The sequence below is a fragment of the Meleagris gallopavo genome, chromosome 1 (assembly GCF_905368555.1).
Source record: "Meleagris gallopavo chromosome 1, MGAL_WU_HG_1.1, whole genome shotgun sequence".
Taxonomy (NCBI): domain Eukaryota; kingdom Metazoa; phylum Chordata; class Aves; order Galliformes; family Phasianidae; genus Meleagris; species Meleagris gallopavo.
The window spans coordinates 102,347,292-102,365,183 of record NC_139404.1 but is presented as its reverse complement, the minus strand read 5'-3'; the positions used below and the strand labels follow the sequence as shown (position 1 = coordinate 102,365,183).

Sequence of the window (17,892 nt, the reverse complement as noted above, 5' to 3'; positions counted from 1 at the left end):
TATGCTTATGCCTGAAGCAAAATTTCTCTCCCTGAGACCTTCTTCTTTAGTCAGTGCCCATTTTGCATTCTCCTCCAGGAGAAGAGTGGCACGGCTTCTCCCACCAGCAGCCCCCTTGTCCGTTCCGGTGCTGTCATCCTGAGCATCAAGCAAGCGCAGAATGTTAGGTGGGGAAAAATGAGCTCCATGTCATGGTCACAAGGGCCTCGGTGGCAACAAAGCTTTTTAGACAAGGGAGATGACACATTTCCGAAGATGATTAATCCACAAAAGCCACCGGAATACAGATAACCTCGGAAAGAGGAACATTAAAAAAACATGCTGCCAAACCCAAACCTGCTGCAGGTTCTTATCCTCCAGACTTTTCACATGTAAAAGTACCCTAGGATCTGGCTGCTTTGAGACCGCATGAGTCATATCCTTGCTAACTGGAATACTTAAATTAAGCTTGTTCAGCACTTGTTACGATGGAAGGAAGTTCGTAAAAATAGGAAATGGATAGCACAGGTCTTGTTTCTTTAAACCCATTTACTTCTTTCTAAGTGGTCTTAAGCAAATCTGTTCGTCATTGTAGTTGCATGTTTATTTTTGCTAATATTTGCCAAATAATAACAAGGAATATACTTTCTCTTGTAACAGACTGTATCTGCTAGTTTTATATGTGTAGAAACTCCTGCTATCTGAGCCTTTTGCATTTCTTTCCTTGCCACTTTCCTTTGAAAATTCCACTCGTCTACTCTCTTTGAATCACATTGTGCGACCTGCTGTAGGGAACCTGCTTTAGCAGGGAATTGGATTCTATAGTCTCCAGACATCCCTTCCAACCCCTACGATTCTGAGATATTGTGATCCCAGATTCCACAGCATCCAGTGCTCCAAACAGAATCCTCAAGCCTGCACAAGGTATGTTAGCCATCAGAATGGCTTTTCCAGCATTCCCAAGTTTGACATCCCAAGTGCTTTTTATTCATTATCGTATTTTTTTCTCTCCAGTGTTCACAACACGGAGTGCAAACCGGGTCCTCAAATAACAGTGGGTTCAGAAAGAGGGACAGAATCACAGAATCTCTTGGGTTGGAAGGGACCTACAAGGATCATCAAGTTCATCTCCTGACTCCACACAAGGCCACCCAAAATTCAAACTCTGTGTCTGAGTCCTTCTATGAAAACCTATGTCCAAACGTGTCTTGAACTCCAGCAGGCTTGTGGCCTTGACCACTGCACAATCTTTTACTGCTCATTAAGTACTCCAACAGCAAACAAGCACATGTGATTGCTTATTACCCTTTACGTCTCCGCTGGGGTAGGGTGATAGAACAAGTGCTGTGCATATACACTGCCTTGGCATCCCAGATGGAGAAGTGGGCACAAGGCTGCAATCCATGATCTCATGCTCTCCTGTTGCAATGTGAGGCACTGGCAGCAAAGCAGGGCCTGCCTCCACTCTGCGCCATGGGGAACACTGAGGTGACATGCACGAGGTGACTGGAGCTCATGCTCCAGTCTCTGCTGCCAGAGTCGCTGGGGTGCCAAGAGACTTCCTTAGGAAATGTTCAGATGAACCTAAAACCTAAGAGGTTACTGATAATAGTCACACTTAAAGTTATGGCAAAAATCTTAAATTTTCAATTACTAAGACATTTTAGAACTGATGACAAATCAAGTTTGTATTGAATTCCAACCTCATGAAAATGTAACAAGACGAATTAACAATTTGAGCTAAAAATACAGGGAGGTTTAATAATGTTCAGAACATAAAATGGTTTTTCTGTATTTGCTTTTAATGAAAAAAATACTGTATGAATAGAAATGGAAGTATAACAAAGAATTTCAATTGAATTAGGAAAATACAGGGATAAATAGAGCAAGGAAAACAAGCATTTTAATTCCAAGTTATTTGTGTATCATGGAACTCTTGTCTGTACTTATAGTTACTTACGTTTCCAAGCAGACCAGAAGATGAGAACAAAATACCCTCATGATACGCTTACTGACATGTTCTCAGTTACAACTATGACGGTAGCATTCATATATTAACTTTTCATTTCTCAGATGGCAAAGAGCACAATAAAAAAGACTCTCAGGTCATCTACGTTTGGGGAAGGAAAGCCTGATCTCATCTGTTCCCTGCAATTTCAAAACTTGCAAATTACTGTTGTCACTACTCTCACTTCATAACTAGTAACTGGGTTAATTCAATTTTAATGTACAACTTATCTGATTTTATACAACAGTGTAAAGCTGACACGGGATAATAAAGTCTAGTTTTTACCCATGAGGAGATCTGTTTTAAGATAACTTCCAAACACTTTAGGCATGAGGAATATAATTTTAAAAATCTTCACCAAACTAAAATTAACATATGTGTATTCCATATATTAACATTGTCCCTGCTGTATGCCTTAGTATGGTCCAAATTCCCAACACAGAGACTATTTATATCATTTTCTAGTGTGTCCATATCTTCTTAAATTGGAAGAAATATGTTTAGAAAAGAAACCTGATCTACTAGAACATATAATGGGGATAGATTAACTTCAATTATGTTACTTGAAATAAAATATCCATTATATAATGGATGAAATATCCATTATATTAAGCTACTGGCTGGCAAGCATTAAATCAAATATAGACTTCTACATACTCTGTATCTGTAGTAAAGTATTATAACATATTAAACAGACCTTTATTTTAAAATCTCTTTCCAGCACAGGATCAATCCTGTATTAACTGCCTGACATAAGCTAGTTGCGAGTTATGAGGATCCCTGCCTTTTTTGGTACTGTATTCTGAGCTTTTCCAGTTGTTCTACACACTGCGTCTGGGCCAGCTTCAGTGTTCGGTTCTCCTCTGTCAGTTCTGCATACTCCTTGGCCAGCTGAGCAGCATCCATGCTTTCTTTTTCCACTTGTTCCAGTCTGGCAATCAGCTCCTTTCTGGCAATAATATTAAAAAGAAATTCACAAAGATTAAAAATGGCAGCAAGCAAAATACGTATTGTCATGGGTTAGGAGAAAGCTGCAGTACACCTTGTTGATATGGCATTACCTGAGCTGCTATGAAATACACACCTAAAAACATATCTGCTACAGATGCTCTTTTTCCTTTAAACGATGAATTCTCTGATTGGTTTGTTCTCCTGAGGCCAAACCTGAAAAATGCTGAGGACCTTTAAGTAAATATCTCTCTCTTCAGTACGAGTTCACCGTGCAGCTGTATGGGGAGGACCAACATCCTAGAGACTGAATGCTAAATGCTGCCTGTGTAAGAAGAGTAGCAATTTACTTTTCTCTAGCATGCCAAATATATTTGAAGGCCATCAAGGTTTCAAGGATTCTAGGGCACACTAGGCACACAGATCTGAACTAAACAAATTGCTTCTTTTCAGTTTTTATACTCAGATCTTAGTTCTGCTGCTGAAGCATGGTCACCAACTGAAACCTGACCCCTCCTGGCCTTTTTGAGAGCAGACACCCAAGAATTCAAGCTGTTGCTCCAACCCAACTGGAGTCACCTGGTGCCCTATGTTCCCAGATTTGGCCAGAAGTCGCAGGCTACTGTAGACCATCCGCTGAAATTCCCTCCACAGGAGTTAAGATAGTGGAGGCCTTAAAACAAAACACGCTGAGCGCATATGGGATATCTAATCGCACTCCACTTTGTTACCCAGCAGACTAGTCTGACCTCTGTTTTATTTCCCTTTGAGTCAAATCATTTTTCATCTCTGCTACAAGAAGCCTCTTTTAAAGGGTTCTTGGCTCTTTTGATCACTCTATCTCAGCGCTTAGTTAATCTTTTAACTCTTTGGAGCCCTGTGACTTTCTCAGTCACGCCAAAACAATGCTTGTAGATCATCTGTTGGAAGACGTAATGCCTTCAAAGCAGACTGCTTTTTCTGCAGTCTTTGAAGGAGTCCCCTGGCAAACCGAACCAGTGCTTTCATGCAGGAAATTCTTACAGATTAGTGATTCCGCTTCCGTAGGCCAGAGCATTCACAAAAAGAAAACATTTCAGTATTTGCTGATCGCTTGCATTACTTACACCTGCAAAACCACCACTTCTAGCAGTAAGACTTTAAGCACCTGGGTTTTCAAACAATTGTCCTATCTGGCCTTCTTTTAAGATTAATTTAATCCTTCTCTCTCTTTACTGCAGCTTTGAGAGATAGCATCGTTTACCCAAGGCTTTGCTGACTGTTTACATCTGCAGTTACTGCAGCTCAACGAGTTGTAAGAGAGCCGTGGCAGACCCATTTCTCAAAAAAATGCTTCCCATACAAAAAAGAAATAGGGAAGAGTTAGCAGGCTTTACAGCACTTTAAATCACCCCCAAGTTGCAGTATATAGAAGCTCTCCTGTAGCTATGTTTCAGCTTTGTTTTAGACCACTGGTGTAATGCACAGGTGATGCAGTGGCACAGGCTGCCCAGGGAGGTGGTGCAGTCACCGTCCCTGAAGGTGTTCAGGAGCCGTGTGGATGTGGCACTGAGGGACGTGGGCAGTGGGTGTGGTGGGGGTGGGCTGATGGATGGACTGGATGATCTTAGAGGTCTTTTCCAGCCCTTAGTAGAATTCTGTTAACATTTGGCATAATGTAGTTGTAAAAATTTTAAAACCAGCAGAGCCATTAACAGATTAATTTTTCATTGTTTAGGCTGTGCTAGATATTCTGCTCTTCAAAGTAGGCTAGATGAACTGATCATGCCAGACAGTTTGATATTCCAGTTCCTGTTAATGAGGCTATTGAACACGCAAAAAAAAAAAAAAAAAAAAGCAGGTAAGATTTGGAGAGTAAGAAATGTATTTAAGGCAGTGAAATTTTACTAGCTTAATCACTTCAGCCCCTTCAGCTTCCACTGAAAGGTTTTTTGTCTCTTAGGGCCAAAAGAGAGCTTTAGCAGTACTTTCTTGTAATTATTCTACTGGTGCAGCGCTGGGCGGAAGGATTATATGACTCTTTTTCAAACTACAGGGTGCTGGCCGAGGAGTCTTCTAAACTAATTAATTAGGAATAATTATTTTCTCACTCTTTATGAGGTTCATAAAGGCAGGAGCAGTGAACACACTAGTAAGTAATCAGCATAGTAAGAGCAGATAAACCTTTTCCATGGGAAATTTTAGCACTTGTGAAAGAAAGGTACTGCCTACCCTATTTGGAGTTGAGCCAGAGGTGGAACAGGCAGACAGTGTACAAACTCAGACAGCTCTATTAATGAGTGCCAGTCCTGATTTGATAAGGCTGCTTGCAGGCATGGTTTTCATGCTGCTATCTAATGAAACTCAAGCAGCATTTATATATTTTTTTAATTTTTTTTTTTTTTTTTGCTGTTGAAGAAAGCAAAAATGAGTTAAGATCAAAGTAAACTCATTTCTGCAGTCCAGACTCTAGGACCTCCCTTCCTTGCCCTGAGGTAGTAAAATTGCCCTCTTCTGAGTCAGCAGAACCTACTTATTCCCTTCCCATCAGGATCAACACCTGTTTACAGGGTAGGGTGATGTTTCAGGCAAATACTACCAGCCTGCCACAGAGATCTAAAATTAGAATACCAGGGAATTGCTAAATGTTATGAATGGTGTGGTTTACGAAGCTTACAAAGGATGAAGACAGTAACTAACATTTGCTTCTGATCTAATCCAGGATTTGAACTTAGCTCTCAGAGGTTAAAGAACACCGTACTAAGCTCTTGCACCATCTAGCCTTTGTTATGGATGCCTAATAAATAGATTTATCATTGTGTAATCTGTGTTTGCTGTTAATGGTTACCCCACGTTTAAATATTAACAGCACTTATAAGGTATTTTCTAAAATGGTGTTGAGGTACTTAAAGCTTTGAGACAATCTGTAACATGCACTTTAAGTGCTCTTTTCTGGGGAGGGGTTAGGGTGGGAAAGGAAGACCAGTGTGATTTGCATCATAAACCAATAAACCATAAGCAATAACAGAGAAGGAAAAAAAGAAAAGAAAAGAAAATCAGCATGATCTTAGGGAAAGTATTGCTTTAGTCCTGGTTTTAATGACTTTACCCATGCAATGAACAGAATTACTTTATAGTAATATTCACAATGGATAAATACCAAATAAAGTGACAGATGAAGCAGATATACTTGTCTCCAGATAAATCTATTGGCAGAGAGATAAACCAGACTCAAGGAAAACTGCTTCCACGGTGCAAAGACACAGGCTCGTCTCCCTGCAGTTGTGAACAATGTATTCAGGATCATACACGTGGTGCAATGCACGTCTTCCTAGCTGACGTGTTCTGGTGGCCATAAGGTCATTTACTTTTCCCATATTTGACACAGCTTTCACGTCAGGAGGAATCACGAGACCCCCGTATGATAACTGCTGACTGAGGAGACTAACCTTGCAGGTTTAAAGTCCAGTAACTAATTTTTAAACTGTGAGACAGACTTTTTTAATGTAAATAAAGCTATTTCTCAAAAACCAGCAGGTAAAAGATAAGTATTTCTTACTACAACAGGGGAAGTTGTGGTTTCTCTTTATACTTGAAAAGCTTTCATTTCTACTGGCTTGGCAAGTTAACAAGTATTTTGGATGTGCGTAAGTTAATGAAAAATCAAGTCTGGAATGAAAAAAAAACATAGTAAGGTAAAAGGTAGTTTTTATGCCTTAACATCAGTCTTTTTCTGCAGTACCTGGAAGTCTGAAGAAGGCTTTCCTTAACAGCCCAGGGAAAGTGACACCAAAAAGTGTGCCTGAAGGAGCCACTTGAATTTGAGACCTTAGAAACACTCCAAGGTCACAGTAACACATTGAAGCACATAGAAGGCTCTCACAAAATTCAGTGGACATCTCCACTGCATACCTACTGTAACATGTAAAGGAAGGAAAAACAACTATAACCATCGCAAAGAAGAAGAGTGATCCTAAACCAGGTGGTGGTCGAGTGATATTTTCTGGACAGTTATATTAGAATTGTCTGGGAGGAAAAAGAGAAAAGCAGCCAGAGCTAAGAATATAAGGTATAGCTAGCAACCATGGCAACTCTAATATTTAACTACATAATCCAGGGTCATTATCTAGTAATAGCAATATAACAAGTGCTCAAAATAACCAGCTATCCCATCCCTTTCACCCAAACTTAGATACCCAAAAACATCTGTTATGGAAATACATGTGTGTTTCTGGAACATAAATTAAATAACATTCTGTGACCTAAATGTGGTGTGTTCTCACTTCCCCACCCTTTTCTTTCTTTTTGATCATGTCTCCCATTCCAGACTGATTTTGTCCCTCCTACTTCGTATTGCTGGCATAAAAGGGAAGAGTCTGAGTCAAGACTGCAAACAGAGCTATGATGAATTATATTAGCAAAGCAAATCTATTTAATGTTCCCTTAAATTATTTCAATTTCTTGCTTCCTTTTGTCTTTTTTGTAACCTCAGTCTACCTTCTCATTGCTTTGCCCTCTGATTTTTCCATTTTTGAACCTGCAACCTGCCTTTCACATTTCCCATTTTCTTATGAAATAGTTGTCATCTTCTCTCTCACTACTAGTCTAGTAGATTCTCTTTCTATCTGTACTGCACACAAAATAGAAGGGGCAAAATAAGCCTCTGTTCAAGCTCTGAAGAAAAGCAACCCCAGTCATTTCACACTACTCCCTTTCAGTACTCCAGCTACAGATAACCCACACACTCCAGGGAGAGATAAGCCAAACTAAGAATTGAAAACCACTGAAAAGTTTCAAAAAGAGTAACTACTTTAATTTTATTCATCTTTTTATTTCTTAAAGATGCTTCTTTTATAAGTATACCTATGTGTTATTTCTATATATGAAAGGTTACTCTGAACTTTGGAGGCTGAAAAAAAAAACCACCAAACCACCAGACCTCCAATAACTTTAATAATTTCAGGTTGACTTTCTTTCTCCTAACCACCAAATTAAAATGAAAAAAAATCTTATTTTCTGCTTTGTGCCTGACAACTACCATCAATAGTCTGTATGCACAGTGTTACTAGTAGTAGGCACCACAGGTGCCGACGCTGCCACTCAACATTTGAGTTCCACAGGTGAATTGACTTGTGAAGAAGAAATTCAGAAGACTAGCAGGGCCATCAGCCAATAGCACTTCTCACTGTCTTTAGTAAAAACGGAAGCTGAACAACCCTGCACAAATTATTTGTTCCCATTACAAGGGATTCTTTGTCCATTTTATCAAGTGGATATTTAAAAGAAATAGATAGGTGTATTAAGCAATTGTGATTCTCCACTTCCATACATTCAAATTCAAATTTAGAAAATTAAGACGACTGTAACATTTCCTCATCTACTCATGGTTCAGAAAGCTACAACATCTCTACATTTTCCATTTGATTATAACTCTTCTTTAGTCTAAAATCTCTGCATCACCTTGGACTTCTTTTAGAAAAGACAAAGCATCGTTCTCTTCTGAGAAAGGAATACTCAATATGCATGTCACTCCAGCCATCATGATCCATTCTTCACGTTTTCAGTTCAGCATATGATAATCTATAAATTTCCTATAACTTTCAAACTGTTACTATTGAGAATAATTTCGGATATAAATCACTGATTGCTAAACCAAAAATTTCATTTATGTCTTGCTTATCTCTACACTCATACCCCTTTCAACATAGTTTTATATAAAAAATAAGGTAAATGTGTTCAGGTCCTGCATCCTTACATGTGTGTAGAGGTGTGTATTTCCTAGTAAGATTTTAATCCACCATCTAACTTCAACCAAACTTTAAGGGATAACAATGTCTCATTTTCTCAAAGGTTTAAAAAACAAACGTACTGCTACAGAAAAGAAAGACACCCCAAAGAGGAAAGACAGTACCCTGACCCCTCCTCCAAAGCACCGAAAGATCGAGATTTATATGGAGGGAGGGACTTCATAAATAGTTTCCTGGAGAAAAAGTTTCAGTTGGTATTTGCAGCTTTTTAAGCCTCAAAATCAAATACCTACAGTGCACCTACCGGTAGGAAATAGGAATCTTTGATCCTAATGCTTGTTTCTCTATTTCTTTTGATTAGAAGATTTGAAAGGTGGGGAAAGATGCTGCACAGACATCTTTCACTTCTTGGGACTTCACGGCTACGAAGCACGTGAGCATCTGGGCCATAAATGTGCAATTAGGAGGCTTGTAAGAAGGATCATAATAGAATTCTATTTGCTGCCTTATTCAGCTGCTCTTGCATTATTGTATTTTCTGGAGCACGAAATCTTATGTCCACCACACAAGTTCAACAGAGGTAGAAATATGGAAACTTCCTCAGGTTGTTCCACTGTTTGCATCCTCTAGTGAAATGAAGGAAACTGGCAGCTTGAAGCCCTTTAATTCATCCAGAATTACAACTGCTGAGAAACTTTCTTCTGGTCTCAGAGGCTTATTAGATAGTTTTTAAGCTCAAGTAAACAATTCCATGCATGCATCTCCCATTTTCAAGGAGAAAATATTTGTAATGTAGCTAGTACCACAGATTGCAAAAATGCACTCAAACAGCATTCTTTTTTTCATTCTTGCAAATGCAGAACATACATATTAGTTTAGTTTTCAAGAGTCTCAAGATAACTTTGTAAATGTGTAGAGCTGATTCAGGAATGCGTCAATAACAATAATGAATTTGTATTGGTGGGCTCTAAAATACAATTAATCTAAGGCTATCATTTGAATCTGTGTCTGAAGTTAAGCACCAACATTCAATATTTTATATTCAGTTGGCATTTACAGAAAGGATAAGCACATATGGTTCCCTGTGAATTCCCTTGGTTATAAAAATAGACACATAAACAGCTTATAATAAATGATCAAATTTGATAAGTCATTGTAAAATTATTTGAACTGTATATCTTCTCTCTACACAATTTTTAACATGTCAGTTGCTTTCCACTGGCCAAGTTTAATTAATGATGAATCAAGTGCAGTCACTGAGAGAATGTAGTGTTAAGATTCTTTAGGTTATCGTTTTCTTCTTTTTTTAACCTCTGTGCCAATATGTTAGCAATTGAGTGCCATGCAGATCCCACAGTGGAAGAGGATTTGGTACTGGAAAACCTCAACTGTTTCTGATACATTTGGCAACAACTAACAATATTTTGTCTACAGCCATCAACTCTGATAAAGACAAGCATCACTTTCTTACTCTACAAAGTTTGGTTTCACAGTGATCTCTCGCTTATTACTTACTTACTTGTATATTACTTGTATATTACTTACAAGACCACAGAATTCCACCAGTTTCCACCCCCTCAGTTTGGGGTGCAGCTTTTGAAGCTGCAGACTCCCGCAGATGCAAACGTGGCTGAACTGTGTGGTCAACTGGTGCTAAGATTGCCATGACACATCTAGAATGGTTCCTCCTCTAATCAAAACCTTCTTTGCTAGAGCTTTTCCCAGCCACACTGCTATGCTATGAATGCTTATCTTCCAAACATGTTAAGAGCTATAGTCTTTCTTTCGCCTTTAACTACAGCAATCACAAGAACTTCATGCAGCATTTGGAAGTATGGTTGTGTGGTTTTATTTTCCCAATAAATCTCAGCTATCCACACTGAGATAACTGTCCTAGAGGACAGCAGCACTTCTTGAAATCACCCTCAATGTAAATGTCAAAATAAAAAAGCACTTGAAGTAGAAAGTCTTCTTTGCAGTAACTGCTATTGCTTGGGGTTTACTGCCACTCACCCTTTTTCCTCCCTCACAGAATTCCTTTTTGTCAGGTTTCTTGTAGAAAGAGTCCCAGAAAACCCACTTTGTCATTTAATAGTCATGTGAAGATGACAGGGCTATGACATAAGACATAGACAAAAATTTTAAAAATAATTTAAAAGTCTCCCTCCAGCTTAAGCACTCTGGATGTGAGCACCTGAAATATGAATGTACATAGCGATGACACTCAGAAAAAAATTTACTAGCATTGCCAAATAATTGACATCAAACTGATCCATTATGCTTTTCATTAAAACGTACAAAGTTACACTGGGTAAAACCAGCCCTAAAACTAACAAGGTAACTGCTCCAGATGATCTAGATTGCTATGTGACAAGGATAAAGCGTCCCGATGCTGTCAGTGAGGGTTTTAGGGGACTTGGTATAACTGAGGGCCCAAAGCTTTGAAAGCTCTGTGTTCTTAGTGGACTCAGTTAATCCTAACGAAGGGCCTGTTGTGCTGTACTGTGACTGTCACGCAGAGGAATAAGGTCACAAAGTGTCATCTAAGACCCTCGCATTTAGAATGGAGTTTTACAAGGAGAATATACAGCAGTAAATACTGTGGGAAAGTTACTCACTTTCTTTCTTCCAGCAGAGCAATTTCTTTTTTCACCTCATGATACTCTTCTGCTATTTTGCAGTGTTGTTTGTACACCTGCATCGATTCCTTAGAGTCATGACAAGGAGGCAGAGGCTTTATGAACAGAAGAAGAAAAAAATACTGCTTTTGAATGCAATATTAGGAATAAACACATATTTTGAAAGATACAATTGTCAGTTCATCTCTGTGAGAATACTTAGAGAAAAAGTTGAATACTTTTGAGAAAAGCTACTGTATTGAAAATAATCCTAGCGATGGCTTTCCACAGAAGGGAAAGAATGCTTTTCTGCACATGAATATGCATAACCTTCAATCTTTGTAAGGATTTTCAGAGCTTTTCACAACAACTTTGCAAAGTATCATGAAAGACTGTTTAAAGAAAGATTTCTCCCTTACCTATTCCTTTTTCAGCTATAGCAAAGTAAGAATGATAAAGCTGACACATCAGTCATATGTACAAAATATGTGAGCATCTTTACACTGCAGAAACTACAGAACTGAAGAGAAGGGTACTTTGAGTGTAAAGTAGCCCTTATTCTCCAATTCTCAAAAGGAGAATAAAAGGTGGAAAGTTATTGACTAAACACTCTTTTTCATAGAAGCACTGCTTCTTCCAGCTTATTATTAAAATAAAAATGGACAAGACTGTGAATTGAGACACTAGGGCTGGATTCACAAGGAGCTACACTGCTGACTCTGGTAAAACCAAGATTTCATAGTGCATGTGACCCAGCCATGCCTCAATTTCTAAGTAGTTTGCTCAAGACTGTCTCCAGTTTCCCTGCATCGCTAGTTCCTGTAGAAGAGGATATACTTAGTTAGCAGAAATGTTATGAGAGCATTGGCAAAGTGTGTCCAATTTCCATGAGAGGAGCATGTGAGATTCAGAATAGAAAGATGACAGTAGTTAAAAAATCTGATAAAAAATAGTGAAGTTACGTAAAAGCATTGTATCCCCTAACCTGTATACCTTATTATTATTAATAATTATACATTATTACAGAAAGATTTGTTGTTGTTGTTCCAGTGCATACTAAGTACAGCAGATTAAATCACCCTGTCCTAAGTCTCTTCATAAGAATTTCAACTAAAAACTTGAAAATACAGTGTGGTTAAGTGTCAGTGTATTCTGTTCCTTAAAAGAGTACGACTTAATTTGGGCCTCAAGCTTGGCTGGCACATCGTGACCACAGCACTTTCAGGAAGTGTATTATTTTTAAGTTATTAGCCATGAATCAATTGACTGTAAATGAAGTCCAAATAGCATGCTTGAGCCACCTGTTTGAAGCAAAAGGAAGCACTTAAAATAGTTTCTTTACTGTCCAGTTAAAGAACATCCAATTGCCTTTCACAATATAAGCAGATTTTTATTTCTTGTCATTCTATTTTGACTCTTATTTGTAGCGTAATATTCCTCCAAGTGCGTTCTTAGAAAAAGAAAAGCACAAGTCTTCAGACATTTCCTATCCATGGTCTTGCAATCTTGTGTTCTAGCTAAACTGGCAATACATCTTTTATCAAACATATTCAGAAATAAACGTTGAAAATGTTTTTATCCAAGAGGCAGAGTGTGTTGGCTTGAGATGCACACCAGTGCAAAAATGTAACTAATGTATGGACCTCTGAAAGTATTTGCAGATGGTATGCAGTTCCGCATTGAAAATTTAAAACAGATAGTCGTTTTCCATCTTCTGAATGTAAGAAATGCCACAGCAGAATAGTTTTCATGGCATAGTTCTAAGCTCGGAGAATTTGGGACCCCAGAGAAAGGGCTGTTCATTACTGGGTGAGTGGTCCTAGGAATGGGCTTTTAATTGCATTTCAATGTGGATGAGCAATAGCACCATTCATATAGTCACCCAAATAATATCCACAAATTTAACAGGACAGAATATAGAAGTCTCGGCGCTCTAATCCAAGAATGCAAGGGTGAGCCAAAGTAGCATCTCTGGTATCTACCAGAGATCAGCAAACAACAAATGCATCATAATAAAACAATCTTTAACAATACCCAGTGAGGGAAAGTCCCCAGAGTGATACTTCAAAGAAGAAGAAACCTGCTTTTGCTTTCAACATAGTTTCCGCAAAACTAGCTGGTTTAAATCAGTTTAAAAATTAAAGCAGCATTCAGTTTCTGTATTCCAGCTTCCCACTCAAAAGATATATTTAGAGAGTTAAAATTATCTAGTCATGCTGAGCCTTAATATCTAATTCCCACTTAGAACCAGTTGCTGGCTTTCAAACTCCTACCATTGTTTCCTCTTCAGTGTCATTTTTTCTTACATTGATATTTTATCGCTCAAAATAAACAGACAATAAAAGATATAGTTTACTGATATTCCGTTCATACAATTCTGTTTCAACTTTGACGGATGCTCTTACACAATAAATCAATAACTTTATTTCTATTTGTGAAAAGATGCTTATTCGGTACATAAAAATTAAGGCGATGCATTTTACTTTGAAATGTAGATCATGTTTTTGTGTGACTGGATATTTTGGTTTGCTCTTTGGTAAAATTGGCATTTCTAAGAATGGTTTTGGAGGTAATACCTACAGTTCCTATGAGTAATTTCTGGGCTGTGGTACATAAAACAGAGGCTTCTGCATCATTATTTAACAAGCAGCTGTACTGTAATCACAAGAGACGTGGAGGTGCAACACTCTGTTTGTTTCTTTGCTGCTCACCATAAAAGACCAAGCAACACATAAGCATAGGGAAATTATTTCAGCCATGTCGAACAGCCTACTTTTTTGCCATAAACAAGGGTGCAGAGAACTAATGATACATCTATTCCCACTAAAATAAGTGTTTTCAGAAGATGGAAGGGCAAACTCCTGAAAAAAAAGCTCAGAAAGATGTGAAGCTTACTTGTTCCAAAGGTGTACCTCCGAATTGGCACACATTTACAGTGTTGACAAATTTCCTTAGAAAAGAAAAGAGTAACAGTAACGTAGCAGTTACTGAACTTGCCCATAATCATCTCAATAAGACTGGGAGAAATGTGCTAAAATCTGAATCCAGCCCCATGTTATCAGAATCAAATTCTGCAGTCCACGGACTTATCATGTTGTTAGAGCAGCTTAAGTCCTCTGCCTCAGCTAAGGGTCTGCCCCAGAGCCTCATCAAGACTAGAAATTATTCTGTTACTTCCAGTCCCATTTTGCTGAAGACAAATTTCCAGTTTTTTTTACTATGCCAGCATTGGCTTTCATTCAAATGGTGCTCCCTTATCCTGCCTGTGATATGCTTACAGAGAGCTCTCATGCACTTTCCAACCCTACATCCAAGCTGCGCTCCTCTAATCCCTCTCAGACAAAGATTTTTCCTCTAGCTTGTCCTAAGCAGTCTCTGTTCCCTGTTCCACCTCCAATGCCTTTCTGAATGCCTGTGACCAGGCTACATGAAGCCTTACAGTGCCTACCCAGAGGGCAGTCCTCTGGCAGAGAACTGGCATCCCCATTCTAATCTATGAAGTCTGTATGCTATTTTTTAGTAAGAGCACTCCAGCTTCCATAGGTGACAAATGACAGAAGTCCTTAAAAAAAAGTTCAATTTACAGTATGGTGTTTTTTTTCATTCAGATACTTCAGGAAGTATCTTGCCAGTCCATAATTAATATATATAAAAGCATACCTGCTACGTAAGCAAAAAAAGCTCCTGCCAAAGAAAGTTATATTTAATGGCCACCAGTTGCTACTTTTAATCCTGCTTATTTCAGGCTTCAGTGTCATCCACCCTCATTTTCCTGTGTTGGCAAAATATGTGCACACAGCATCTCTGATTTGGTTCTCAAAGCTATTACAGAAACTATAGCCTTCAGTGATACCGTTGGTCTATCCTGCCATCCCTAATTTTCGACAAGGTCTGATTTTCCTTGTACTTTATGGAATGACTCACCTTGACAAACTTTCTAGAGAATCCAGCAAACAGACACTAAGAAATCCTGTTATAGGCTATTCTGTTACTGCACATAGGTATGTACGTCTGTACAGGACATCTGCAATGTCTGTTTAGGTTTTCATTTCAAATATATGAAAGACGTTGAAAGATGATATGTAAGGATAGTTCATGAAAAGACAGTTAAGACACTGAGCTTTCTGCCTAAGACAGGTTGTTCTTATTACCTTTGCTGAACAATTTTCAATTTTGTTTTGCACATTTTTTCCTTGATTTGTTCACTTTACAAACTACATTTTCCCACGCCACATGAATATCAGCATTCTAAATCCACAGAAGTTCACAGTCAAATCTGTAAGCTCTGTGTAGTCAGTAGTGTCACTGTAGTATTCAAAAACTTTAAAAAATCAATTTTTTATTTATTAATTTTTGTTTGTGTTTATTTTTGTTGTTGTTGTTCTAGGTACTTGAAAAAGAAATCAAGACTTGTTTCTGGGAAGTTTAAAGAAAAAGACTGTGTCATGCATTTTTGCCTACTGAGCATGCAGACTCAACTGGAAGGTAATCTCTAGCCCAGGTCTGGAGTGGTGTCTTATTTTTTGTAGATCTGGTAAACCAAATCCAGTTAAACCATTCTGGAAAAACAGAAAGCCCAATGACAATATTTTGCATGTGGCCTATTTTCATTACATGGCGTTGTCCTTTCATGTGATAGCTGAACATTGCAGCTCCTTTTTGGTAGCAACTGCAATTCTTCAAGCAATTTCAGGCAGCTAGTCTAGGATATATCTAGTCTAGTCTACTTTTACTATGGAAATAAGCAGCTATCTTTCTTTCAAACAATTCAGGTCAGCTGGATGGAAGCAACTGAGAGTTGTGCTTTCATTGCCTGAGAGATTTTCTATACTTTTCCAACCATAGTGTGTGATGCTTTGGCTTTTTCAACACCCATGCCACAAAGAATCTAAAAGTGCAGTTATTACAGCAGTGTTATGGGAGACTTAATAAGTTAATTGGCAAGCAAATCTAATTACAGAGTACCAAAGTACTATAGGAAGTCTCTTGGAATTTAGTACTTTTAATACAGAGCAAACTTTTTAAAACTTCTGTACACTTTTTAACTTTCTAAAATATTGTTTTGTTTGTGTACCTGTGGTCTTGGCAGTCAGCAGAAGCAATGGTTCCATTATTTAAGTTCCAGACAGAATAAACAGAGTTTCTGATAAATGCTTGTGTCACATTTAAGTGACATTCAGTCCTTTTTGCAATGTTTTCCTCACTTCTTTTGTATAGACATTTCCTACTCAAGCATGGAAAACAACTCCTTGACTTAACAAGCTGATATTATGAACAGTTGGAGTCTTTTCTCTGTCACGGGAAATTTAATGGTCATCCAACTCTACTGATTTCAGGAGATTTATCATTCATACAAAATATGATACAAGCACTTGTCTCAAGCTCATGATTTCATGAAGGATAAAGAGTTACAGAACTCTCCATATATCTGTATGACATTTGTGTTCTTCCCTAGTTAGAATCAAACACCCAGATGAAATAAACAGTTTCTTGGAGATGAACCACGGGAAATGTTGGAGCAGGACAGACAGCAGACAGGGCCTAGCAATTTAAGTTTTTAATACCAGACACATCCATCTACATTCTGTGACCTGTGCAGTAAGGCCTTACATGCTGATGTAGATGTCTAAATATAGACAAAATCAGTAGTGAAATGTCCGTCAGAGAGGCCATCACCACTGTGCAGCTAATCAAGGCCTGGTTTAGCTCTGACACAAGGCGAAACATTTCCCAACAACAAACTAACAAATGCAACAAGCCTGGCCTCTCTTCACCTCTGACTATACTGCCTGTACAATGGGGGGAAGAACACAAACCCGAAGCCCAAATAAGCAAGTTCTTTATCCTCAAAGTGTTCTTTTCAGTGGGAAGATTATACATTCCGAACAAAGGAAAGCCAAATTAAAAACTTAGTAACATGAGTTTGGTTTCATTTAAGCATATAAGGAACTTCTGTATATATTTTCTTTTAATAACGAAGCTCCAAAAAAGATGAAGCTTTTCTTGTCTATAAACTGCTGTGTTCTCATATATAGAGCTATTGTGTCTGATTGGCCATACACAATACTTCTTTTTTTTAAAGGCCAAGAAACAAGAACAAAACTTCTGAATTAGAGAACTGGTATCATTTTCTTACATATTACTTCTTGAAACATTTTCCTCTCACATTAGCAGAAAAAGTAACACTCAGAAAGGTAATTGGAGAAGATAATATTTTTGTCTGAACATATTTTTGTCTGAACACTGGACTGATCATTTTTATTCTTCAGAAAGCAGCTCTGACTTTCAACTAGTTTCTCCTCTAGTAAGAATACTTACAGAGAATTAAGTATTTGCAGTTGGCCTCCTAGAAATACCCTTCCTCCAGCCAATCCTACCTCCACCTCTGCATAGCTGGCAGCAGTGCTTGGACAGCAGGCACGATCACCCTGCCAGGGTGGCCACACTGAACTCTGCCCTGCCATCGGACACCAGTGCCCGGGCAGGAGGCATGGCAGGACTGTGGGAGGAAAAGTGGGAACACTAGGTAATTCTGCTCAAACAGCCAAGATGACTGCCAGGGACAAAGATAGAAGGGCAAGGGCTTGAAGCCCAAAAGAGAGGTGCAAATTGC

At 38.4% G+C, this 17,892-nt stretch overlaps 1 protein-coding gene across 3 annotated transcripts in view; it reads right to left on the bottom strand.

The window, feature by feature from the left end:
• Positions 1-1,760: 1,760 nt before the first annotated feature.
• The window catches only part of MAP3K7CL (MAP3K7 C-terminal like), a 29,835-nt gene continuing 13,703 nt past the window's right edge, over positions 1,761-17,892 (bottom strand). For all 3 annotated transcript variants that reach the window (XM_019620473.3, XM_003202881.5, XM_010722562.4), the window contains 2 exons: positions 11,280-11,395; positions 1,761-2,936 (listed from right to left, as the gene is read on the bottom strand). In XM_019620473.3, coding sequence (XP_019476018.1) covers positions 2,756-2,936; positions 11,280-11,395 — 297 coding nt within the window. In that variant the 3' untranslated portion in view covers positions 1,761-2,755. The remainder of the gene's footprint in view (positions 2,937-11,279; positions 11,396-17,892) is intronic.